The 25,364-nt window shown below is 43.4% G+C and overlaps 1 protein-coding gene across 9 annotated transcripts in view; it reads right to left on the reverse strand.

The window, feature by feature from the left end:
- Positions 1–25,364, reverse strand: part of RABGAP1L (RAB GTPase activating protein 1 like) — a 229,924-nt gene that overhangs the window by 9,834 nt on the left and 194,726 nt on the right. For 5 of the 9 annotated variants that reach the window (XM_059478392.1, XM_059478391.1, XM_059478393.1 and 2 more), the window contains 2 exons: positions 9,010–9,102; positions 1,685–1,795 (listed from right to left, as the gene is read on the reverse strand). In XM_059478392.1, coding sequence (XP_059334375.1) covers positions 1,685–1,795; positions 9,010–9,102 — 204 coding nt within the window. Of the gene's footprint in view, positions 1–1,684; positions 1,796–4,624; positions 8,743–9,009; positions 9,103–21,874; positions 22,053–24,802; positions 25,018–25,364 lie in introns of those variants that run through there. The other 4 variants (XR_009418983.1, XM_059478399.1, XM_059478397.1 and 1 more) reach the window with 4 other exon arrangements.

The raw sequence follows: 25,364 nt of genomic DNA on the forward strand, positions 1-25,364 counted from the left end.
CAGATGTTCTCTGTGCCAGTACAAACGCACTGGGATGTACAGCTCAGAAATACACCAGGTTCAGGTTTTAGCATTGCCTTTTCCTGCCTTCTAATGGCACATGTAACTTTTTGATATGAAATCCTCATTTACTGAATTATTTCACTGTGATTCAACACCTGTGCAAAAGGACCCTTAGGCCAATTGTTTACCTATGCCCAGGTGGCACATAAACAGATAATGTATCCTAGCACAAACAGTGATGTACAGAATTTTTGTTAGGAGCAATATTAATCTAAGTGAGGGCAGCACGATTTACCTCCTTTGTAACTTCAAATTACTCATCCCGTTTTTTAATCTGTGAGCAGAGAAAACATAACTGTAAAATACTTAGGTGCATTGTACCCTACAAAGTGATCAGGCAAAGGCAAGTGTAAGAGACTATCAGGACCACCAGGAAAATGGTTTATTGGTGCAAATAAGTATGATGTGAAGAAACCTGATAAGTGAGAATATAATTTTCTCTGGAAGGACCAAGCTTGTGGTGGCACACACTGGGAATCCTTTGTTTTTGTGAGCACTGTCCTCACTGATCATCAGGAGAGAAATTCCAATATATCCAAACATTTTTCAATGTTTGGATTTATTCTGTAGGCCTCCCCAGCTGGAAACACACAAAGCAGTCACCACCCTTCCTGTTCAGTAATGAAGTCCAGACAGGAAATTGATGTGGCCAATTAACACTGACTTTGCTGAAATTACAGGAGGGAAAAGGGCATTGGAAACAAGTAACCATATAGAACTTGTCTCTGAGCTGAAGTTTGGTTTTCTACTGCTGTGGTGGTATAAGCCCTTCTGCTACAGTAATAATGATTAATGAGGATATTAGTGGTGTTTGAGGGCAGCAGAACCAGCTCCACCATCTCTATGACTGAAGAGATGGATTAAGGATTTCTTCATTGCTAAGTGTGTATAAGGTGTATGGGAGAGGAAAGGAAAACAAATGGTGCAAGAATGGAAAATTGATGAAATTAACATCTTAGAACAAAAGTATTTAGGGATTACAAGGATATTTATGATGAAAGACCTGTTTAAGATATGCTTTGAAGGAACTTCAAATTTTTCCTCCTTTTTTGTGCTCATTTCAGTTTCTCCTAGCACCTGCAGTGTAGAAAGAGAGGGTTGAATGTGTGGTTCTCTGAAAACCATTGTGTCTGGGGCAAAGGGCTCTGAAAGCTGCTGCCCTCCACATTCCAGTCTCCACAGGGAACACCAGCAGTTATCAGTGAACACCCAGGAGGCCGTTGAATTTTTGGTGCTGTGCAACTTCATTATCTCTGAATTTTGTTGGCTGTACTAGAAGTGCTGTGAAAAACAGATCCACACAGACATTTTGCAATGCTTGAAACTACTCTCCCAAGAACTACATGACACCTTTTTCAAGGAAATGTTTGTTCTTTGCTATCTGCCTAAAGGTTATGGCCTACATTTTCTAAACTATCCCCAACGGAGGAGATGCAATCAGTCTGGGCCAGACCCCACTGAGTGCCTAAAGTGGCACATGGAAATACAGCTGAGCACAGCTAGGAGTGAGGCTGTCAGGAAAATAAAGGCAAAAATAATTACACTTTGAATGTGTTCATGCTTCCACTTGAGCACAAAGCAGGGCTCCTCCTGAGCTGGGAGCCAGCTCAGTTCCCCTTACCTGGTCCAGGTCATTCCTTAAGGCAATTTTGCTGGTCACAAGCTCATGGGCAAGGTCATCGTTCTCCTGCTCCAGCCTCATGCTTGCTTCTTGGAGCCTGCGGTTTTCCCTCTGTGCAAAGAGAGGAACAACCAGGAAAGGAAATTAACCCTCAGGAAGAGCAATGAGCAAGTGCATGGTGTGTGCCAAACACTGAGAAGGCAGGAGTGCACATTAAAGACAGGACTGCTGCTCTGGGAAACAACAGTGAATTAAGCCAGCAGTGCAAATGCAGCTATTCCACTTCCATCCCACTGGTTTGTGATGTGTAAGGGACACACTGATTGTAGTGTTTCCCTGTCAAAAATAAACACTAATCTCTCCACAAAAGCACTTGCTCATCATCTAAAGACATCAGGCAGATAAATCCCACCCAGCAGCAGCGAACAGGGACCAATTAACAGTTACTCATAATAATGCTTCCAAGCAAAGTAGAAAGCTGCCCTGCTCCAATTTACAAAATCCTGCCTGCAGGGATCCATAAAAATAGTCCACTTTGTAGGTGAGGCAGTGCCAACTTCCCCTCTCCTGTGGGGCCAGCAAAGAACAGCATTCAGCAGGGAACTCCCTACAGCTCAAACATCCTGTATCACCATTTGTGCACTGCTCTGCACCTCCTGCCAGTGACACCAGAGTGTACCTCATAGTGCCAGGTGGAGGGGGAGCTCAGCCCTCAGCCCAGCACCTGCTGGGGGCAGTAACAAGAACACAAAATGCAAAACCTGGAGGCTGCAGGCTCTTGCTTCACTGCCCTCCCTACCCACTCCACACAGGTAGAAATGACTATCTGGAGCATTAACAGGAGAATGAACAGTCATTCACATCTTTTAGAAATCTGTGTCTGCCGCTCTAGAGCTGAGAAAAAGAACCATATTCAAAAGATGCCTGTGGGTCAGTGGACTTCTGGGGGTTAAACATCAAATACAACTCCTCATTTTCAGAAGAACACAGCCAGGTGGGACAGACAAGAGGTGCCTTCCTCCAAATGGATTTTTAAGAGAAAAAAAACTGTGCTGGCTGTCCATCACTGTCTATCTTTTATACCAAACAGGCTGCAAAGGGAATCTCTGCATTATGGAAATTCAAGGAAAAGCACCACGTTCATATGGAAACTCATAGGTGGAAACACAAAAACCTATATGCTGAGATTTCAAAAAGGTCCTTATAACTATAGATAAAGATAACTATGTTCTCCAAAACAGAACAGTCAAAGTCCAAATATATCAATTAAAGTCCATGATATATAATAACATATATATTAGCTCTTGTAACATTTTTCAAGAGTTGTTCAGTGAATGCATTCCTACAAAATTATTTCTTGCATAAGTTATTCACCTGTTTTCACTTCTTCCTATTCACCAGCTAAGAAATTGCAATTTTTTTTTCTGTTGCAAGCAGATTTTGCATGTTCGCCTTAAACAAAACCAGGAGCTCTAAGAGAATGCAAATAAAGGTCTCTTCTGTGTGGGAACTTCCTCTGTGGCAGGAAGTGGAACCTCTATAAATTTTCTCTTGTTAATGTGACCCTATTGTGTAACTAGAATAGGCACTGCCCTGTACAGGGAAGTAAGATGGTTTCCCTTCCAAAAGATTGTACTTTGAATAACTTGTTTTGTACAGAAGCTAAATAAAATGCCTTTGTCTTAACACAGCTAAAATAACCAGTTCTAAAACACACACAACTTTAGGGATCTTTCTTATTTTAAATGCACTTTAGTCTGTTTGATACAAGGAATTTTAAAAATTAAAGTAAAATTTTTCTGTAAACGTAATATAAGCTTTAAAGTGTAAAACCAAATTGCAGTCAATAATGATAATACTAATAACATCTCTAACACATAAAGATGTGTTTTGTTCAGACCATCTTAGAAATGCTGATTTTTACAGACACGGCTCTGCTGGTTGTCAGAACCTGAGTTCACCTAAAACTTGAGACCTGAGTCAGACCAGGCTCTGCAGCACCAATACCTTTCCACAGGGATGTTGCTTAGAAGAAGAAAGCAGCAAATTCTTATGACTTTGACAAAATAACCAAGTTGGCTTTGCCATTTTTGCACTGTCTTTGCCAAAAGCTTCAGTGTCTGCCAAGCAAGGCACGCAGTGTGAGCTGAGAGTTCCTGCTTTGCATTCGCAGACAAGTGGGTAAGCAAGCTCTGTGCTTGGAAATGCACTATCCTCCTCTTAAACCAGGATTCACATGCCAGGTTGGAAATGAGTTAAAGATCTCTTACCTTGGGCATTCAGTCAATAGCTACAGGATGTTTTTAGCTCATTCACCAAACTCCAGCTGAAAGGCTCTCACAGGACCACCTTTACTCCTCCACCCAGGGCAGAATGCCTGATTAGCTGGTTTGTCTTTCTCAGCTCCTCCCCCCAGGTCCAGCAGTGTAAAACTGCCTCCCTTCTCAGGAGGAAACTCTTTAGTCTGCCTAAGTCTAAATAAAAACTAACAGGACACAGTAAAGACAGAAAGAGCAAACAGCGCTCTTCACATGCAGCAAACTATCTCCATAGGCTGTGAAATGTTTAGAGTTTTATGAAATATGCTCACAATGACAAAGTTCAGCAGATGGAGCTGGTCTGTCACAGCAGGACTCACATCAGAGGCAGCATTTGTAATGGCATCAGCCAACTAGTCAGACCTGCTAGTTGTCCCTGGTGTAAACAGATAGCTTCCTGCCTCCTCTCCACAACACTACATTTACTATGACAACCATTTCCTTCTCCTCAGTCTCAGAAACTGCTCAGTTTCTACAGAAAAATAACAGATCTCTCCTTCCCAAATTCCTCCTCCTGGTTACTGAAGGTGGTTGGTGAACTCAGGTTAGCTTTTAAAAGGAGGATACTGCATTTCCAAAGAGGACAAACAAAGCTGATACACACAAACATAAATCAACTTACCTCCTGTAAAGTCACAGACCAAATACTGCTTTCAACCATTGGTGTAAACACAGTGAAAACAGGATATAAAGACATTTCTAATACAAAAAAAAAAGTTGCTTATTCTTCATTGAGTTTTTTGTTATGAGTTTTAGAGAGAGATGCTCCCGCTTCCATCACACACTGGGTGGAAAGAATATGACAAACTCGAAAGCAGTAGGCAAGCCTCAGTTCAGGATGACTGAAAGGCTGAACTCCACCCTCTGCTCCATTCCAGGCTGCATCAAGGAACAATTCCTGAGGAGATTAGTGGCCATGATGCATCCTCTCTGAGCTGTACAAGTGGGGTGTAATGAGTCACCAACCTCCTTAAGCAATTCTGTTTCTGTTCAGCAACACCCTGTGCTGGCTCAGGGAGGGTTAGTTTCCTTCATGGTGGTTAGTACATGTTGGCTTTGTGCTGGAAAAGGTGTTGATAGGACAGAGATGGTTTGGTTATTGCTGAGCAGGGCTTGCACAGAGCCAAGGCCTTTTCTGCTTCTTGTAGCTCCTCACCAGTGAGGGGCTGGGGATACACACCAGGCTGGGAGGAGGCACAGCTGATCTCACCTGCCCCCAAGGGACAGTCCAGCCCACATGGCACCAGGCTGAGTGTGTAAAGCAGGGAGAAAAAGAAAGAGGGGGAACCTTGGAGTGATGGCATTTGGCTTCTCAAGTCACTGGTATGTGTGATGGAGCACTGCTTTCCTGGAGATGGCTAAACAACCACCTGCCTGTGGGAAGGGGTGGCTGAGTTCCTTGTTTTCCTTTATCTACTGACCTGCCTTCATCTCAACCCACAAACCCACATGTTTTGTCACTATTATTCTGGGGGATTCTCTCCCCCAACCTTGTGGTGGAGTGAGCAAGCAGCTGCCTGAGTTAAATCAAGACATCCAAACCCCAAATCTCTGACTGTGAACAGCTCCTCAATGATGGAACAAAAACATTATTAAAATTCACTTTCTGGATGTGACCAAACTGAGGTCTTCATAAACCCAATGGAAAGGGCCCTTGATGTTGGAGGAGCTCCAAAGAAAAATCCTGTGAGCCTCCATCCAGAAACCCAAAAAGCTTTTACAGCAAGTGATCCAGGGAAGCCTCTCAAGGTAAGCAACACAGAGGCTCCTGGAGGCAGCTGTGTTTTCTGTTTGGTGACTCTGGAGAAGCATTCCCCAAAGTGCCCCAGCACAAGTTTTAAATAAACAACAATGTCCCACAGCAAAACTCAACATGATTTTCCTCATGGTTAACATTCACTTGCCCTGACTGAAAAAAAATGATCAGTGTATTAATTTTTGCTTCCCCTTCAAAACACAGAGAAGGCTGTTACAGAGAAGGCTATTATGTCCAAATTACACATTTATTCACACAACTTCTCCATTGCACAAGGAGGTCGACAGAGGAAAAGGTGGAACAGAACAGCAGCATCTGCTTGCAAAACTCCAGCCTTTCTTTGTACAACTACTTCCTCTTTATTTTAAACCAGTTCCCAGGCTCACTTCTGGAATTTTCTCATCAAGTCAACCCAAATCTTGTTACATGAGGCATTCTCAAACACAGAAGAAAACTCCATAATATTTAGAAAAACATCAACCTGAAATCTATTACTAATTTTTTACACATATGACTCACTTTTCTTCCTAGCTTCTATAGGGAAATTTTTAATTTAACTAAAAGTTACAAAATTTGGTGATGAACAACAGTTTAGAACATATTTCACTTTTGCACCTTTTAAAAATCTGACAAAAATATGATAATTTGTTATAAACAATGGAAAATAAAGCAAAAACATCTCCAGAAAAACTTGCACTTTTCCTAAATAATACTGGTAAATACAGAACAAAACAAACACCAAAATAATGGCATTCTTTGATACTGTTCTTCTGGTAAATCAAACCCCAACATGTAAAACACATGCTGGGCAGGAACTGCTGTGTTTAACACAGCTCATGGGAGCAGATGAACTGAACCCGTCAGGCAAACACAGCTGGTTCCTGGGCCAGGCACTGCAATCCCAGCCCATCTCCCTCTCTCTCAAGAGGCCATCAGAGACTTCCTCTGAGGGCTGTGTTATAGGGAGGTGACACTCAGACATCCTTCATCTCTGCAGCTCACTACACCCATGGGCCTGACAAATTCCTGCTGGTAACAACAACCGTAAAAACTATAGCTAAAAACTATCAATTGATTTAAAGCTCTTTTGCTTCCTGACCCATATGAGGGACATCCTGCAGGGATCTCTACTCCAGTGATCCCATCCAAGAAACATCCCCTTCCTAGGCAGCAAAATCCTCACTTTTTTTTGGAATGGGAAACTATAAAAATGACAAGGTCATGGAGCACAGCCCACAGAGCAGGAGTTGACAGCAGAGCTGTGCTTGCAGGCAAGGCTGGCTTTTGTCCTTTCCCAAGCCAAGCCTGGCTGCTGGAAGCCTGGCAGAGGTGGTGCCCAAATGAAAAGCATCTCTGACCATGCAGGCTGCAGAGTGCTCTCCTAAAGGACAGGCAAAAAGCAAGGCTGGCTCTCCACGCGCTGCCTGGGAGGATCCACACAATGACATTTTCTTGCTGCCCTTTGGAAACACTCCTGAAATGTCAGTTCCTACAAAACCTCAACTTCACATATCAATAAAATCTAACAAGCAAGAAAAGGAACAAAGAACATTTACAAGCATTTTTCCATCAACTGAAAAACCTGTCCAGACCTTGAAGTTAATATGCAACTAACCTATTACAGGGACTGTCTAATCACAGCATCCTTAAGAGGATCAGACCCAACACAGTTTAATAAAAAAATCCACAGTGAAGTTCAGAAGCACAAGCCAAAACCCTGGGCTGTGATCCTGACTGTGACAGTGACTCACATCAACAGTGGCCCAAGAGTCACTTCCTATATCCTCATTTGCAGCTCGGGATAATGTTCTTCACAGTGCATTGACCAGGATTAACTAGTTAATATGCTTCCGCTGAGCTTTAAAGAACCCTTCTTTGTTTCCTAATCATTATTTTAATTCCACAGTACTATAAGTGAACCACTAGGAAAATACTGAAGAGTTAATCAGCAGCCAGTTGTGTTTTTTTCCAAATAGGTCACACTTGCTATTGGTTCTCAGCAGCTACAGCACTTCTAAGTCTCATAAACAATAAAATCTCCACCTTTTGACAGCAAAAATCCTACACTTAAAATATAATTTTCTCACAGACAAATGCTTGAAAAAAACAAAAGAGTCAGTTTGACTTCGTACCTGTAAGTTTTCTTTGTCACATTTATGAATTAAGGCACACTCTCTCACCACAGATTTCCATTTTCTGAACGTGGTGCACTTCTCTTATGTTCACAGGCACTGTCAAGCCTGTTGCACTCTGTGTGATTTGATTATCCACCCCTCCCAGACCTGGAAGATCCCACAACAATCACAGTGGCACTGACATATTAAGGCACAATGAAGAACAGCAGGCAAACAGTACAAGGATATGTAAGAAATGTCAGTTCCCAGCTATCCTGGGCAGCAGGCACTAAAGTGCTTCACCTAGAGCAAACTGAATTGTTCCAAATAGAGGAAGGAATAACCAGATCCCAAACTCTCAGTTAAGGCTGTGCCCAGAGGCAGAGCCTCCAGCACACAAAACCTATGGCAGCAGAACGTAGCTGTGACAATGAAAGCAAATACATTGTAAAGATAAGCAAAGCTGACCTGAAATTGAAGAACTGTTCTTTTTCAGTGAACTATCAAGCTATCATATTAACAACTGAACCTTATTTCTGTGCTCCTTTAAAGAGGAATATCCATCACTATTAATTCTATTGCAGTAGTACCTCAGGACCCCAGAAGAGCTCTGGGTCCCACAATTGGTTTTATCTTAACAAAAAAATTACTGAAGCTTGGTATAAACAGGAATGAATAATAAGGATTGTATCAGCCAAGGAAGAGTTCATCTTCCAAAGTCTCTGTGGATGCCACTGCACACAGCTTGCACTAGAACAATGTGTATTTTCTCCTTTCTGTGTCTGTAGCTGAATCACCCTTTGTTTCTGCGGCTCATGAAGATCTCCCGTAAAAGTGCAACAGCAGGAGAGTTACCTACAAACATATAAACTGAAAGAAGAAAAATATTATATGTGGCTACTTGCAGATGTCTTAAGAGTTACAAATTGTGATTGAAATATTCTTGGGAAAAAAAGACTAAGTCCAAATTTCAAAATGCTTATTCAAGAAAGGGGATGAGTTTGCCTTCACTTCCCTAAGGTCTGCATCCCTGGCACATCCCAGGGAGGTGAGCATGGTACACACACCTCTACTTAACTGCTGGAGACAGCTCACTCCTGGTGGGATTCACCAAATTCCCATAGAGCATCTCCCTACCTTGTATCTGTCCATAGGATCCTCCTGCTGCAGCTGGCTCTCTCGCATTGTTTGGTACTCTCTCTCATATTTCTTCAGCTTTTTCGTTGGCACCTGTGGAGCAGATTTGGGAAACATGCGTTTAAAAATGAGAGGAATGCTGGAAAAGCTGACTGAAAGCTCTCCCTACCAACAGGAAACTGAGGAAGTGCTGGAGAGCTGCTGCTGAATAAAGTCTCTTCCCCACTGTCCCCCCTCCCCTAGTCATTAAGCCCTGTCAAACACTTACCAATACAGCTCACATCAGAAATCTTTCTGTGCCCACTGCTGCTAATTATTCAGACATTTAAAGGGAAACAGGAGACATTTTAGTAAGACTAACAAGAAGAAAAAAAGCACAGACAAGTGGGAGAAGAGAAAAGCACATTTTGATACATATGATTCACCGAAACAATGCTTTAGCAAGACAACTGTTAAAAGTGAGATGAGAACAAAGGAGTGCTCATACAAAAGGACCAGACAATTCCCTGGGGGAGATCCAAGTAATGGTTTTATTGCTGAGAGAGTATTAATGTCTAAATTACAGCCTGTGACCAATGCCCTCATGAAGTCTGGCATCAGAGCCCTCCCAGGCACAGATGGAGATGCTGCAGTGCAAGCCAGCAGAGAGAGGTAGCTCAGAGAAATCACAAACAAATTTGGTAAACAGCCATGCAGAAAGGTCAAAACCCAGGCTGCTGGATCCTGGGAACACTTCCACTTCAAACACTGATCAGAAGGAGCCTGTGTTCTTTTCAGCAAAGCATGGGGAGCCTCTGCTTTCCCCTCACCTTCTGGTTGGGTATGCAGTGCTCCCATCTGTCCCTGGAGACCTCTGGCAGCATTACTCAGGTCACCTGCTGGCAGCTGGAGAGATCCCTACTGCCATGTACCACCAGGAGTATAAACACAGGCTCTCCTTGATCTGTCATGCAGATATTCCTATTGCCTGTATTGATCATGTTTAGCTGCCCCTGCTGTGAGGACATGCCACTGTCACCTTGCCTTAGGGCAAAAACTACAGCCAGTGAGCGGAGATCTGAGTTTCTGTGTAGTTTGGGAACTGTTTTCTCTTTGCTGGTTGGCAGCCCAATGCCTCTTTGCTCTGCAGCACCCAAAGGGACCAAGCAAGTGCTCAGCACTGCTGCAGAGGGAGGTGCAAGTAGCAAACATGAAACCCATGAGCTGCAAAGCATTAATAAAGCAGCACCAATTCCCACAATTACTGAGGGAACCTGAAATCAGCCCCCTTAAAGCAAACAAAGAGAAAATAGTAAACATAAAAACATGAAGTACATTGGGCAAACATACAAGAAAATTTCACTTTGATGACACTTAATAGGGCAAAACACCATGAAATGAAAGTGACTAAATAAGAGATGCTTTTATACCTTTCAACTGAATAATCCTCCTAACACAAACCCAGCCAACTTTGTCTTGGCTGCAGCCTGAAACTGTTGAGGCTATTTAATAATTGTAAGAATTAGAAATAATTTCAGTATAGTGTTTTAAATGAAACAAACCCATCCAAAGCATGCTCTATCCCATCCTTTCACCAGAATTACTGGACTTTCATTTAGAGAACCAGATCAAAGCTCTCCAGCTGAGGTGTGATAAGGACACCCTCCACAGTTCTCAGGTTCTGCTGTGGAGTTTTGTGCTCCACTATGCAACCACCAGGACATAAAGATAAATACGAGGGAGATTTTGTGGTGCAGCATGGCAGAAAGGCACAACACAGGTGTAACTTAGATGATGATTTGTTCAACCAAAGATGTTCCTGATTCTTGATGCTTTTCATTGAAACCTTTAAAGTGCATACAAGAACTAAGTTTCACTACACAGTGAGACAGACAAGACTTCAGTGAGTGCTTCAGTAAGAATCCTGCCATCGGACGGAACAAGAGATGAAAGATAGATTTTGTGTCTGTGAATTGATTTTGTGTGTGTAAATAGGGAGATAAAGGTGGAAAGTGAAGGTGAAGGTTGCAGAGTCCCAACCCTTTACCCCCCTATTCTTATGTGAGCAGTGCTGTTCCCTTTAGCTGGGCACTGGGTATTGGGGCCTTCCTCCTCTCACAACTACCAACCATTTCTTAAAGCCTGCTAATTCATTCCATCAACTCTTCTCATCTCTATGCTCTCCTCCCTTGTATTTCAGTTCCCAGCTGTGAGCAGGACCACGTGTGGGTGCTCTGGGGCCCTGGAGGGATCAGCTCCCTCATTCAGCACCAGAGCCATCCACAGCCACGGGCTGGGCTGAGGGTTGGCCTGGCACTCTCTCCAGCAAGGAATCAGCACAGCAACACTTTCCTGGGAATACAGACAGTAAATTATATCTGAAACAAGCATCAGATCATGCAAGCATCAGGCATGACATAGGAAACAGCTTCCAGCTCTTTGAAAGGTGATAGTGACTGATGTTAGTATCTATTTATGCTACAAACCTGAACTGGGAAGTACCTAAACACAGTAAAAATCATCTTAAGGGGAACTCCCACCACAAACCAGTCCAACTAATCCACTTATCTTGTAAAATAGAAACTGGAACAAGTATGCCCAAGAACTTTGGCAGGGACTACACAGCTACTGTCTATTCAGCCACATTTCTCAAAGGAGTTTGATAATTTATTACAGCACTTTCTTCTTCTGAGTATACACTAATAAATGGGAAAAAAATTTAAAAGCCCATTTCCATATTTCCCAATTTAATTGCCTGAAACAGTTTGTGAATTCAACAAGGGATTTCTCAGTAACCACTTCCATAACTAAGTGCACAGTGCTAGCTATGCTTCAGTCTTCATGAACTGATTCTGAACAAAGTGCTCATAAATTCTCTGTAAAAGCTTCTGCAATATTGATTCCTTTTTTCTTTCTTTAGCACCATGGGGTATATTGGCTTGAACTGATGCTTATCAAATTTAGGAGACTCTTACAGTGTATAAACATTCCTCATAATTGTTTATCTCAATATCTTATCTCATTGAATTGTTTTATTTTATTGCCTTCAAGTATAAAATCATGTTATAAGTAGTTATATGCAGGGAAACACCCATGCAGAGCATCTTAATAAAACATCCACACAGAAGAACTGAACAAGCAAAACCTCTTCCTGAAAAAACCCAATGGCACCAAATGCTTGAAGGACTCACTGCATGGTGGGAGAGAAACAAAACCACTTTGGTTTGAGCTGCCCCTGCTCAGACAGGGCTGCAGAGATTTGCTTCAGTTTCTGGCACTCCTGGGCATGGACAGTGCACATCAGCACCTGCTCAGCTTCAGGAGACCCTCCCTCACTCTGATTCCTTCAGCTGTTTACAGGCTGACCTTGCTGCATTCATAAATCACACCTATGACTGCTTCCTGCCCCGTGTTTTATTGCTGTAATGCAGCTGCAGCACTCAGAGCAGGCAGTTATGGCTCTGCTCATTTGACAGCCAAGGAAATGGAAGCAGAGATGGGAAGTGATTTCCTGAACATACTGCAGACAGCCAGAGGCTGATCCAGATAGTGAAACCCTATTACTTGATTTCTGATTTCCAGCACTGAGCAGGGGATCTGTTTCCCAGCTCCCTACTTCCTTTCTCTAGTATGCATTAACACTCCAAAAATACGTTGTCCCACCACATAAAAATGTAGCCAGCATTCTCTATCTCCTCACTCTTAACACTTTGTTCTCTCTAGTTCTCTATCAGTGTAAAAAAAAAAGAAAAAAAAAAGAGCAAATTAACAACCTGTGCAGTGCCTTCCTTTCTCATTCTTTGAAGCAAGCGAGACAATTTTCTGTTTCACTGGTGATGGATTTGCTTGGTAATTCCAGCTGAGGTGGGGGTCCTGTACCCCTGCAAAGAGGGGAGCCTCCCCAGCCTGCTTTGGGCGGGCACTGACAGTGACCACAGACACTGGAGCAGCCCAGCCCAGCCCAGCCTCCCTTTTATCCATCCCACACACCTGCCCGGCTGTGACCCCCAGCACAAGCCAGGCTCTCCCCACTGCTGCAAAGCAGGACCACTTCCAGTCTGGTGCCAGTTCACAGCCACAAGAAGCTCTCACAAAACCAGACCACAAGTGCCTCTCTCTTGAGGAGATGGGAGTTACACTTGGGTGTAACTTCATTTCCTTCACCTTATGATTTAAAACAGTATCAAGAAGAAATTTCACAATGAGGCTTGCTTCTGTGAGCTTTAAACAGAAGCTCAGCAGATTAGCAATAAAAAATTTCCAATCACACACAGCATCTCAGTCCACACTCAAAATTGTGCTATTTTATTCCAGTTAATACTTTATATTTTAAATACAACTACATCAAGTTCCAGGAAGGAAGCAGCTCTATTTTAAGGAATATAGCTCTATTTAAGTACTTTATTAAGCCAAATGAAAGTTGCAGTGTAACAAAATTAGATTAAAAATAACTGACTTGGTGCTACTCATCTAACTGGTCATAATTATGAGCAACTGTATCACCCCCTCCTTAAAATGTGGCTGGCCATAAGCAATGCAGAGCATGTTTCCATACCTATCTAGGAATAAGGCTCAGAAGTAGATAAAGCCATTTATTTTTCTCCTGGGAGGAGGCAGTAATGAAAAAGAAAGAACAAACCCCACAGTACTATGCTGACACAACAGACTTGTCTCCTGGATTGGACTTTAAAGGGGGGGAATGGGATATTGTATTTAGCTATTATGCAGTACAATCTGAACAACTCTATCTCCAATGAGATCTTAGCCACAAGCATGAAAACTGAAAGGGAAAATTGTAATTTCTCTCTAAACAAATCACTATTTGGGGTGGGTATTCTGCACAGCAAACCTGCAATATTCATTTGTAATAATTAATGTAGGATTGACATCAGCTGCCTAAAAAGAAATTCCAGGCTGGAGCACAGCTTGAACAATTCCCAACTCTCCTTTGACAGCAGACAGGGAAGGGCTCACTGGCAACAGGCTGTTTTAGCAGTCTGAAAGCCCTGGAAGAGCCCCCCTCCAGTGTTTTCACCATGCTGCAGCATCCCACTCATCCCACACATCCTGCATCCACCCCACACTGTACAGCTCCTTCAGCACCACCTGATCCCTGGTTTTTGGGGCACAATAAAAGCTGTCAGATGATATTTTACCATCTAAGCCAGAAGGAAGGAGTTGTTCCCTGAAATTCCTTGGAGAGATGTCCTGCTGAATGCAGGCCTGAGCACCTGCGGCACATCAGCATCTCTCCACCTCGTGTTTGGAAACAGAACTGAGAGAAATGCTCTTTTTGTACCAGCAAAGCAGCTCCACCCCAGCACACCTGAGCATCCCTTCCATGCAGGGGGAGATGTTTCCTCTTGCTGCAAGTCACCTCCTTGCCACCTCTGTATGTTTAAGAATTCCTGAAGAGTCTTCAGGATTACAGAAAGCCAAATGAAGGCAAAGGAATCCAGCACTGCTGTGAATTTTGTTTGATTTCTCTGCATTAGTCCATTATCAAAATGTCTCAATTGCAATGGCACATTTGAAGGAATTTATAGAGACAAGAGAAAGGCAGGTTGCAAAATTTACAGAGCACCTGCACAATTTATTGTGATTCAAGCCAGCAGCAGCAGAGTCAGTGACGCTGGATCATTTCCAACACCAGATCTTTTGTCAGATTTTAATCTCCACAATGTATTTCCATTCAGGAAAATCCACTGAGCCAGGTATAGCCCATTATTCTTCTGCAGCCCTGCTGTTTAAAGATCTGCTTAGTTAGGCTCAGTTAGCAAAACATTGAACTGAGAGTAAGCTGAGACAGAGAGATGTTCAATAAGCCCCATTGTGCAGCAGTCCTGCAGCACCACAGGAGAAGAGAATTTGGATTCTCTGAACTGTAACTCTAAACACCAGTGTGTACTTTTACACTGACCACAGTGCCTCTGTTTGAGAGGCTACAGGGGAACCTGCACCTACAAAAAAAGGGCCAAGGAAAGGATGGTCTGCCTGTGGCAGATGCTTTTCAGAATCCCCAAAATGTCTTCCTGCCATCAAAAATTCACTTGACAAACAAGAAATCCTACATAAGAAATCCTACATATTGACAAATAAGAAATCATGCAAAACAAATACATAGGCTTTCCTAATATTTATCCACTGTAGATATGTAACAACTAAGGCTCTCTTGTGTACAGCTGTTATCATCTCTTAGGCAACAAATAGGAGAAAATTCCTAAGGAAAAAAAAAAAAAAGGAAAAATCCTAACCTCCAACACTGTCTGATAAAAGTATCTTTACAGTTTTAAGAGTCTTCTCTAGCACTGGCTTCACTACCACCTGAGGGATTTATTTTATTAAAAGCCAAACCCTCCCAGGAGTATCCAATAACCATAAAGCATGAATTAAAAATCTCAGAAAATGGGTCAAGAAGCCATTGTGAAAGGGAATCATTATCGAGCGACATCTTTCATTTTTGGTCAATGACATTCTGGGTCTTTCTGAGCCTCATCAAAGATCCAGCACTATCAAACACTACTATCAGTGGCCTGCAAATGAAAGACAGAATCCAACTAATAGAATTTGCAACTGACACACAGAAAGAACAGTGCAGAGGAAGAACCAGAAACTGTACACATATATTTGAATTCCTGCAAGTAGCTTCCTCTACTGAAACACACCCCTGTGCTGGCTACAGAGCACATGTCCACAGAACTTTACTGCAGCTTGGAGCTGGGATGGAATCCCATGAGGAGATGGGAAGGACAGAGGATGAGGTAGTGGGAGGCCATGCTGGGAAAGCAGCTTGCCATTGTCTGGGCAAGACCCAGCTCTTCCTCCACAGCCCTCTCCTCTCACCTCACTGCTTGGTGGAAAGCTGACCAGAATAAACCTGCAGAAATATTTCAATTTAATTATCTGTGAAAATGTTCATTGCATCAATACCACTGATAGTTCAGCCCTACAAGCAGCTGCTCAGGAGGACAGAGAGCAGTGTGGGACTGGGAATAAACACTCTCTGGTACAGAGAGAAGGGAGGCAATAACAGACCACCTTACTGCCAAATGTAACTCTGCTGTCAGAGGCAGGCTGCAGCAGAAGGGCTGGTGCAAGCCCTGGGATGCACAAGGACAGGGGAAAGGAAGCTGACCAGGGAAGGTCAGCCCTGGATTGTCACTGAGACCCATGCTGTAATACTGCATGTTGTCCTGAGAGAGGCAGCTGGGGAAAAAACTGAAGAGGATGTAGAGCAGAGCCCCCAAAATGTTCATGCAGAGTGTAAATGCCCCACAGTGAGAGATGCAAGAGCTCAGAATCCTCAGCACAAGGAAGCTGCTCCAAAGACAAGGCAAGAGGATTGGGACAGAATCTGGCAGCTCCTGCCCACAGGGGAGGGAGGGACAGAGGTGGGGACAGCTTCCCTAGACAGCCTGAAAGCAGGATCCCTTCTTGTGCTGGAAAGGAAAGGGTTCAGACAAGGATTGCATCTGTGGAAAGAGCCAACTGCCATAAGAGTGACCACCCAAATTCCCTTCCTCCTCTGGCAGCAGCTCCAGGGAAAGATGGGCTTCAAAAGCTGCCAGGGATTCTCTCATGCAAGGCTCCACCCAGGCAGAATTAGAGATTCAAGGAAAAACTGCGACTGGAAGGGCTCCAGGGGGCACACGAACCAAACTCCTGCTCAGGCAGGGCAGGTTCAAAGCCAGAGCGTGCTGCTCCTGAAGGCCTGCAAGGATGGAGATGCCAGGGTCTCCCTGGACAGGACTGCTTCCCTTGTGCTGAGCCAGAATGGCAAATTACACCCATTTGTCAAATGCAATGTCCTGTCACTGTGTGCCCCAGAGTTTGGCTCTCTGCTTTCTATGAGCTTTTTTGAGGTGGCTGGAGACTGCAATTAGATCCCTCCTGAGCTTTCTCCTCCTCAGGCTAAATGCCCCAATTCTCCCATCCTTCACCATGCAGTCAGACCCTCCCTTTCCCATCAACCTTCCACTCCACTTGCTTTAGCCTGTGGATATCCCTGGTCCCTGTGGGTTCAGGAGGATTCAGGGACAGACACATTTCACTGGCACCTGTATGTGCACAGCCAGCCTTGGGCACTGCAGAGCATAGGTTATCCACCAACTCCCAGCCTGCCCTCCTGCTGTCCAGAGATTCAGTCCCCATCCTGCAGAGATGATGGAGTTTATCTGCTGGAACCCAGGAAATTGTTGTTTATTGTTTCTTATCTATAAAATTCTTTCTCTGACCCACTGAGGTCTGTCTAGCAGGTCAGGTTGAGGCACACCGTCCATCCTTGGGGCAGTGTTATCTTTTATACTAAAAACTACATCTGCACTATTTACAGTAACTTCCCAATATCTATCACCTGTGTTAGACAGTGAGTTTCTACTCTAAACCAATCTAAAAGTGCCACCATCACAGCAGAAGATGGAGGCAAGGAAGAAGGAAAAAGGACAAGGCATGCCCAAATTTCTCTGGCTGCCCTGGAAGACTCAAGACCCTGCCAAGGGGCTCAGAGACCTTGGCACAGAGCCCAAGGCCCCTGTGCCTTTGATTTAGCCCTTGGAAAAACAATTACCAACTTTTCTATGAAGAATTACAAGTCAAGAAAGTTTAAGTAGAATAATAGTTAGTTTGTCACAGCATGAAAAATAGATTTTGGAGGTTTTTAGAATGGAGGCTCAGGGTCCCAAGATGGAGGAATTTGAGTGTGCCCTGTTTTTCCTTCTTCCTAACCTCCATATTCTGGGTGATGCTGGCATTTTTAGATTGGTTTAGAGTAGAAACTCACTGTCAAACATAGGTGATAGGTATTGGGAAGTTACTGTAAATAGTGTACACGTAGTTTTTAGTATAAAAGATAACACTGCCCCAAGGATGGGCAGTGTGCCTCAACCCGACCTGCCAGACAGGCCTCGGCAGGACAGGAGAAATAATTTTATAGCTAAGAAACAATAAACAACCTTGAGACCGAGAATAGAAGAGCTCTGACTCCTTCTTCAGCTGCCAGGCTGGGAAAAGAGACTTTCTGACACATCTCGGGGTCACTGTGACCAGCAGAGATTCCGAGATTTATCCTCCTCAGGATTCTGCATTTGCCTTTGCACTTGCTGAACCTCAGCAAGCTCCTCTCAGCCCAGCACTGACCCTCTGGTTTCTGCCCCCTGGAAAACAGGGTGCATCCTCTGCTGGTGTCTTGGCCCGAAGATGTTAAACACAGCCCCACTATCAACCCCCAAAAATGTTCAGCTCCCTGCCAGTTGGACTTCAACCCATGGATGACCATGTACAGCACTTCTCCCAGGCCTCCCAAGTCCTTCACCTGCTTTGCAGCTCACCCACCCACTCTAAACCTCCTCAGTTCAGCTTTGATGAGAAGCTGAGAGCTCAGAAATCCTTATGGCAAGGTCTGCCAGTGTGCAATCACAAATTCCTTCAATGAAATGGCTGATAATTCCCCTGAATAGAGAGCTAAACACAGCAAGGCAGGCAGGAAAATGGAAATACAATGAAGCTTTCCACAAGAACGTCCTTCAGCTCTGGATTAAGAGGATTATACCACTTAGAATAGCATTTTTATAACCCCTTGAGTCCAAGTTTTCTGCAGATAAACTGAGAATTGAAATTCCCCACAGTAAAGCTGCTCAATTCTTGCACAAACTACACAGCAGCCCACTTATATATGCTGCTCTCCCTGTCTGTGCAAAGTAGGTTCAGAACAACTTGAAATTCTGAAAGCAAGACCACACAGCAAAACAACTGCATTTCATGGTGACAATGCCATATGAATAATTTTATTATATGTAATAACATATATATGTATTATAATAGAGCAAATAATTTATAATATATATAATATAAATTTATTATATTATATATTATAATATGTTTTATTATAATATGTTTCACTATTACACAGTGAAACATATTTAACAAAACCTTATCTCAGATCATATCCACATCCTGTTTAATTGTTTAAGAGCATCAGAACAACATTATAAAAATACTGCTATGCTTTCCAGTGAAAAATACAGCTAGAAGGGATGAACACAGATAATTCAGATGGCTACAGATGATGGTGGATAACAGCAGATAATTCTGACTGTGCCTAAGTTCATGGCACTGGCTGTGTCAGAAGGTCAAACAGGGCTGGAAGCACAAGGAACCTGCACTGCTCTCACCTGGCCTGGTTTGGTTTTGGCATAAACCCTTTGTTACCTCGCTCCATGACACGTGGCTCTCTGTGCAGGGGAGACTCCTGTGCACTCCAGCCCCTTGCACAGCCCAAAGGAACTGCAATGAGTTACCTGCAATGCCAGAAACCTTCCAACAACACCATCTCAGCCACAGAATGAAAGTCTTTACAGAACTTTGTTTTTTATTCTCTGCAACCTGAGTGTGTAATAGAAAAGCTTTTCAAAATAATTGAAACTGCATTTTGCAAACCCAGCAGATGAATCCCAGATTGCAACATAGCTGTGCTATTAATATGAACTCTTAGAATAAACAAAACCTGCACAAATTCTTCCTGCAGAACATCCCTTTGTGTACAGACCACACCTTTGTGCAAGCTGGTGAAGTGACTGTGAGAGAGTCAACACAATTTGCCCAACTTATCCTGACTGTCAGCTTGTCCCACAGTTAAATGTGGCAGCAGAGAACCAAAAGAAACTTTCTAAGCCATCAGGTCCTGTCCTTTCATAGTGCAGACCCCCATGCATTGTCTACTCCTATCACAATCCTGAGGACAGCTTCATTTTACACCTCTGCAGGTTGTTTGCACCATTATTTGCTTAGTTAATATCCTTCAAAAACCAGTTAAAAAAGCAGTTAGGTGTTTCCTATGTAAACCCAACAAAAACCATATTTCTTAATTTCTTTACTAGTACATAATGCACTGAAACATGGAATCCCAGAATAATTTGGGTCAAAGAACCTTAAAAACCATCTTGTTCCAGCCCTTTGCCGTGGGCAGCGACACCTTCCACTAGACCAGGCTGGTCAAAGTCCCATGTTAATACACAGATATGTTAATACACTTTGATTCCAGGAAAATAAAAAAGTTGATCAGAACAAACCCTTACAGTGAAGTCAATTAGTCAGATCCTCTAAATAAAAGTAATAATGATACTTTTCCTCCCACGGTTGTTCTCTGTTTACTAGGAGATAAGTAGGTAGTTCACAGAGAAATGTTTTTCATCTTATTTTCAGACTGGCAGAAATTATCTGGAGATGTGATGTGGTGCTTTCACACCAGTTCCTCTCTCTCCTGGTCACTCACAGCTGATGCAGAGATACAGAACACAGTTCCTGTTACTCGTGCTCTGCAGCTGCCCAGACCTGCAGAGCCAGCCCTGAGCCCATCCTGGCAGCGCTTCCCAAAGGGTTAAATCACAAGGTAAGCCACCATGAAAGGTCGTCTCACCACAGGGATTTTAATTCAGCAACTGCAAGTGCTAGCTCTAGAACACCCAGCAGTTCAGGGCAGGAATCCCCCAGGAAAAACCCTCTGCTGCTGAAAGAAACTCCCAGAGCTGCCAGTACCAGGCTCGGGTTAATCCTATTGCAACACCAGGTCCTGTCTCAAGGAGATCCTACTCTGGCCCTCCAGGCAAAAAACACAGGCTGCCACAGCCATCAGCTCAGGCAGGGCAAGGAAAAGGCTGTGGCTGGACAGTGAATTAAGGGACACCACATATTTAAAAATATCCAGCAAGGAAAAGTGTGTGACTCCTGATATGCTTGTTAACCAAAGCCCAGCCCTGATGGTGACCACATCATCTTAGGGATTGGTTTTGTCCATACTGAATTTCTAGATTTATTATCTATTTGATGTCATGGACCTTGAAAATTCTGGCCTAAAGAAGGTCAGAGGCAGGAAACAGCATCATAATAAAAGGGACTGGGCAGAATTCTGGTTTTCATTCATACTACACAAGATGCAGGAAATGACTTCATACATCTTAGATCTCCTGAGCACGGAGAGGCAGAAAAACCCCAGCAGGAAACAAGCACAGAGATGCTTTACCCAAGATACAATAAAGCAAATTTTCCTTTTCTGAGAATACCTTCCTTTGTCCCAGCAGAGGAACTGACTGGGTACAAACAGACACCCAGCCCCAAATCTGCACACATGAGCACTTCTTTGGGCTGCTGAATTTGTATTTAGCCTGAAATGCTAACTGTACCTGCTTGCACACTAACACCTATGCATACATTTTTATTTTAAAACACTCCCTCTGACTGCTTCTAGGCATCCTGGCTCCCACATGGGCTCAGCTGTAGGATCTGAGGCCAAAAATGAACTCTTGCACCCAATTTCAGAGCCTGCAGCTCCCTCCAAGCACTGAGATCTCCATGACAGAGGGAGATGACCACACTCTACATGTCACTTACAGAAGTGATATGCTATTTACAAAGAAATATCATATTTCATTCAACTAAAAGGTTTTTACATATATTTATGCTGATTTTGAATTGTATAAAAGTGAAACATCACCATTCTCAAGGAAGGGACTGATTCTCTCAGATTTAGTGATGAGAGTACCTGCACCCCAGAACCAGCATCTACCCCGAGCTCTTGACTTACATTCTAAGAGTCTGCTGCTAGATTGGCTTAATTATTATTCAATTATTCCAATTATGTAAAAAATATTATTTTAACTATGACCCTACTGAGCAAATCATCTTCTTCTAAATTTAGAAGTTAGAACTTCTTCTTACAACTTCTAAAGAGATTATTAAAATCTCTTCTGAAACAGATTATTTTCATTTTGTTGATGCATGACAGCAAATTTCTTAAAAAGAGAAACTGAAGAACAAAGAAAGGCACTAAATAGTAAAGTTTTCAACAGAAGGACTTAACCTTGATCATTACTGGCAAAAGAGGAGCACCTACCACAGCTTTGGGTTTGCTGCCTGCCACCAGGCTGGCCAGCAAGTCCTCATCGCGCAGCTGCCCAAACACGTGGGCATCGTAAGCCACCACCATGGAGACCTCTTCCATCATCTTGGCTGCCCTCAGCAGGTCCCAGCCCAAGGCTCAGCTCCTGTCAGTTCACACCCAGCTGGAGACGCTCCTGGGGAAGGAGTGTCACCAGAGAGAAAACGTGACCCAGCAGATCGAGTTTGCCTCCCAAGGGCGCCTTCGGTATCACGGGAGGCACACAGGGCACACCTGCTCCCACTCCCAGCACCTGGCTTGCAAAAGGCTTCTGCTGAAGTCTGGAGGAAGGCAGGAACCTCTTTCAGTTCCAGAATTAGGCCAAAGATGAAGCAGCAGGAGACAGAACAGATTAGTATTAAACAAGGCAAGATCTGTCAGACAGCACTGAAATCACGGCTGTGCTTCTCCAGTTTGGTAGCAACTGTTCATTCTTTATGTCCAGTTTTCTCCCATGAAAGATGATATTCCTGTCAGCAGAGTCTTTCCTTTGCTGCTTCTTCCCTTCCAACGAATTGCTGCTTCTGGATTATTTGTAAATTCACAGAGATTGATATAATGCTGATTTCTTTCAAGCACTCCTTGAAATTTTCTGCCAGTTTGTAAATCTCTCCTTTAAAATCTGTTAAAACACACACTTCTGCTTTTCTGCAGATCTCAACTGCATTCTGTACTCTGTAGATACTTTGATTTTAGCAGGAAGATGATGGCATTAAGTCACAACCCTCCAAAAAAGTGTCCTTCAGTTTCCACATGTCATAACGGGTAAAACAGCCCTGAAAAACTCAACAAGGCTGTAAAACTCTTTCGTGAATAAACTGGCATCTCGACAAGTGAAATGAAAACAATTTATGCAATTAAAACTTCCCACAGAATAAGCTTTTTAACTCACATCTGGCACTGGTCTTGTTTTAGGTAAGAGGTAATTTTATCTCTTGTCTGTGAATCCTAAATAGCGGAGCAGCCTCCCAGATTGCTCCTGATTTCTCAATAATTTATCATAACTTCTTTTATCTATCTGACACAGAGCAAAAAAAGCACAAGGAAACAATAAAAAAAATAAAAAGAATCAGTACTCTGAAAACTACAAATGAAAATCTGGAAAACAATACAGGATTTGAAGAAACAAACAAAATGTCCCAGAAGTAACTCCTCTCAAGACAATCAGGCAAGGTAAAACTCCATCCACTACATTTTCATCTTCTCTGGAAGCCTTTTCTTCCTGGTGAAAAATCATACCTGCTCAAGAAAGAGAAATCATTCTGGCTGTCCATTTGTCTCCAAAAAGAGTCCGTGCTGAATGCAAAAAATCTGATAGAAATGTCCAGTGCAGGTTGGTGTGGCATATAGTTACATTCCTGCTTCCCAGAATGAATAGTCAGACCCACCTCGCTTTTTTCTCCTCTCTTCCTGGAGTATGGTTATCAAAGATTGCAGCTATCTAAATAGCACCAGGTGCTATTTGCATTTGAATAGGAAACTTGAGCAACAGCTCTAGCGGGCAGGATTAAAACCCTAACATCTCTTCTACTTATATAGTGGGGAGAAATTACATGTTATTGCTAGGAAACAGAGAGTTCTAATAGGCTTATGGCAAACAAAAAATGCAGCACTTGAGGTTAAACTCTTGAGACTAAAGCAGATTCTGATCATGCTTAACCCTTGCAGGATGAAGAAAGATATTTTTCCCTTAAAACGCACCTATAGTTCATTATTTCCTTGTTTTTCTTCAAAGGCAATTTTCCCCAAAGAATTAATTAACTCCTGCAGTAGAAAGCCTTCATATTCCAGCCCGGCTGACAAGAAGGTGGCTCTCCGTGTCACCTGTAGAAAATCCCTACCTGCTGTTCCAAACACAGCTCAGCTTTTCTGAAGCCTTTAAACGCTGCTTCCTCCTCACCTCCATTGCCTGGGGGCGTTTGGGATCTTCCTGAAGAGCGAGTTCTGATCGTGGGGCTGCTGGTGCCCCTCCCTGCTGTGCTGCTGGAGCTGGGTCCCTTCCCAATCCCTCCCACCCAGGGGCTGGCACCTGCCCAGGTAGGCAGGGGAGGGAGCAGGTGCTGTAACAGCAAACATGCCCGTGTTAATGAAAGACCAATGTAATGCTGCAATAAGGGCACGAGGTGGAGGATGCAAATTGTCAAACGTATTCCACGGCTCTGCCAGCCGAACCCCTCCCCTGATTTAGCCAACAGGCATTTCCATTTAGAAGGAATTATTTACCTTTTTTTCCTCTTTAGACAGAGAGGTTACAGTTATTTAACAGAACTACATCTGCATATTATTGTATAATCAATTCAGTAATTCTCATACCTATTCATAACAAAGGGATTACAATTTTGGCATGTTCTAACTAGCAATTGCAAGAACTAACAACTGATTTGTGACGTTGGCTGATGCATCTCTTTAAATAGAATGTTTTTCAGTTGTTTCAAGCCAATGAAGCCGAGCTGCCTGCAAATCCTGTGATCCTCCCTGATAACAGCCTATGCTGTACCCTGAATCAGCACACAAAATTCTAACTATCAAGCCAGGTAAATGAAATATTTTGAATTAAACTGACCAAAGCAAACGCATCCAACCAGACACAAGTGCATCTTGCTCACACCTGAGTAGCTGGAAGGGAGAGGGCAAGCACAGGTACCCACCACCACATCCCCAGGCCACACTACACACTCCTCCCAGCCCCTCCATCCAGAGCCTTCCCCTCTGCTGGGCTTTTTGGGTGCTGAAGTGATGAATAATCTACCAAAAGACAATAAAACCCACGCAGAAGATTCATATTTCCTTACAGCAAAGAGCGAATCTCTGCCTAACACCACATCTACCTTCCTCAAGGACCAGGAACGCAGCCCCCTCCATGACACAGCTGTGAAATCCTACCTCTAAAGCAGGAATTTTTGGAGAAGCCGTGCAACCAAGCAGTCAGGAGACAGAGGAGAGCCAGCAGAAGGACAGGTGAGCTGCAGAAAACTGTGAACTTGTTAAGGTAAGGAGCTCTAATTGTAGTTGTTGGGATTTATATGCCGGTGGTTAACAGAGGTGAACGGAAAATTCCTGAATTGAGCAAACCAGCTCTCCTAGCAAAGCAAAATCCTGCTCACTCCCAAGATAAATTCATTCTCACTCCACCCCCAGGAATGTCTTGCTGCTATCTGACAGGGATAGGATCTTCTGACAGACGGGGAAGTGAGGTATGTGCAGCTCCTTGGTAAGCCTCCCTTCCTGCCACAGCTCCAGGAACACAAAGGCCCTTTCTGTGATTTGCCTCTCATGCATTAATGAATCCGGGAAGATCACAGCCGTCTTCAGAGAAGGAAACATAAAACCCCTTTCAGAGCACTTGGAATGGCATTTGGCAGTCTTCAAGATAAGTTCACATGTCTTTTCCCCCCAGTGGGAATGATAATGATAGTATCAGCTCTTCTTGTAATTCTGAATGCAC

This window comes from Ammospiza nelsoni, chromosome 9 (genome assembly GCF_027579445.1).
Source record: "Ammospiza nelsoni isolate bAmmNel1 chromosome 9, bAmmNel1.pri, whole genome shotgun sequence".
NCBI classification, from domain to species: domain Eukaryota; kingdom Metazoa; phylum Chordata; class Aves; order Passeriformes; family Passerellidae; genus Ammospiza; species Ammospiza nelsoni.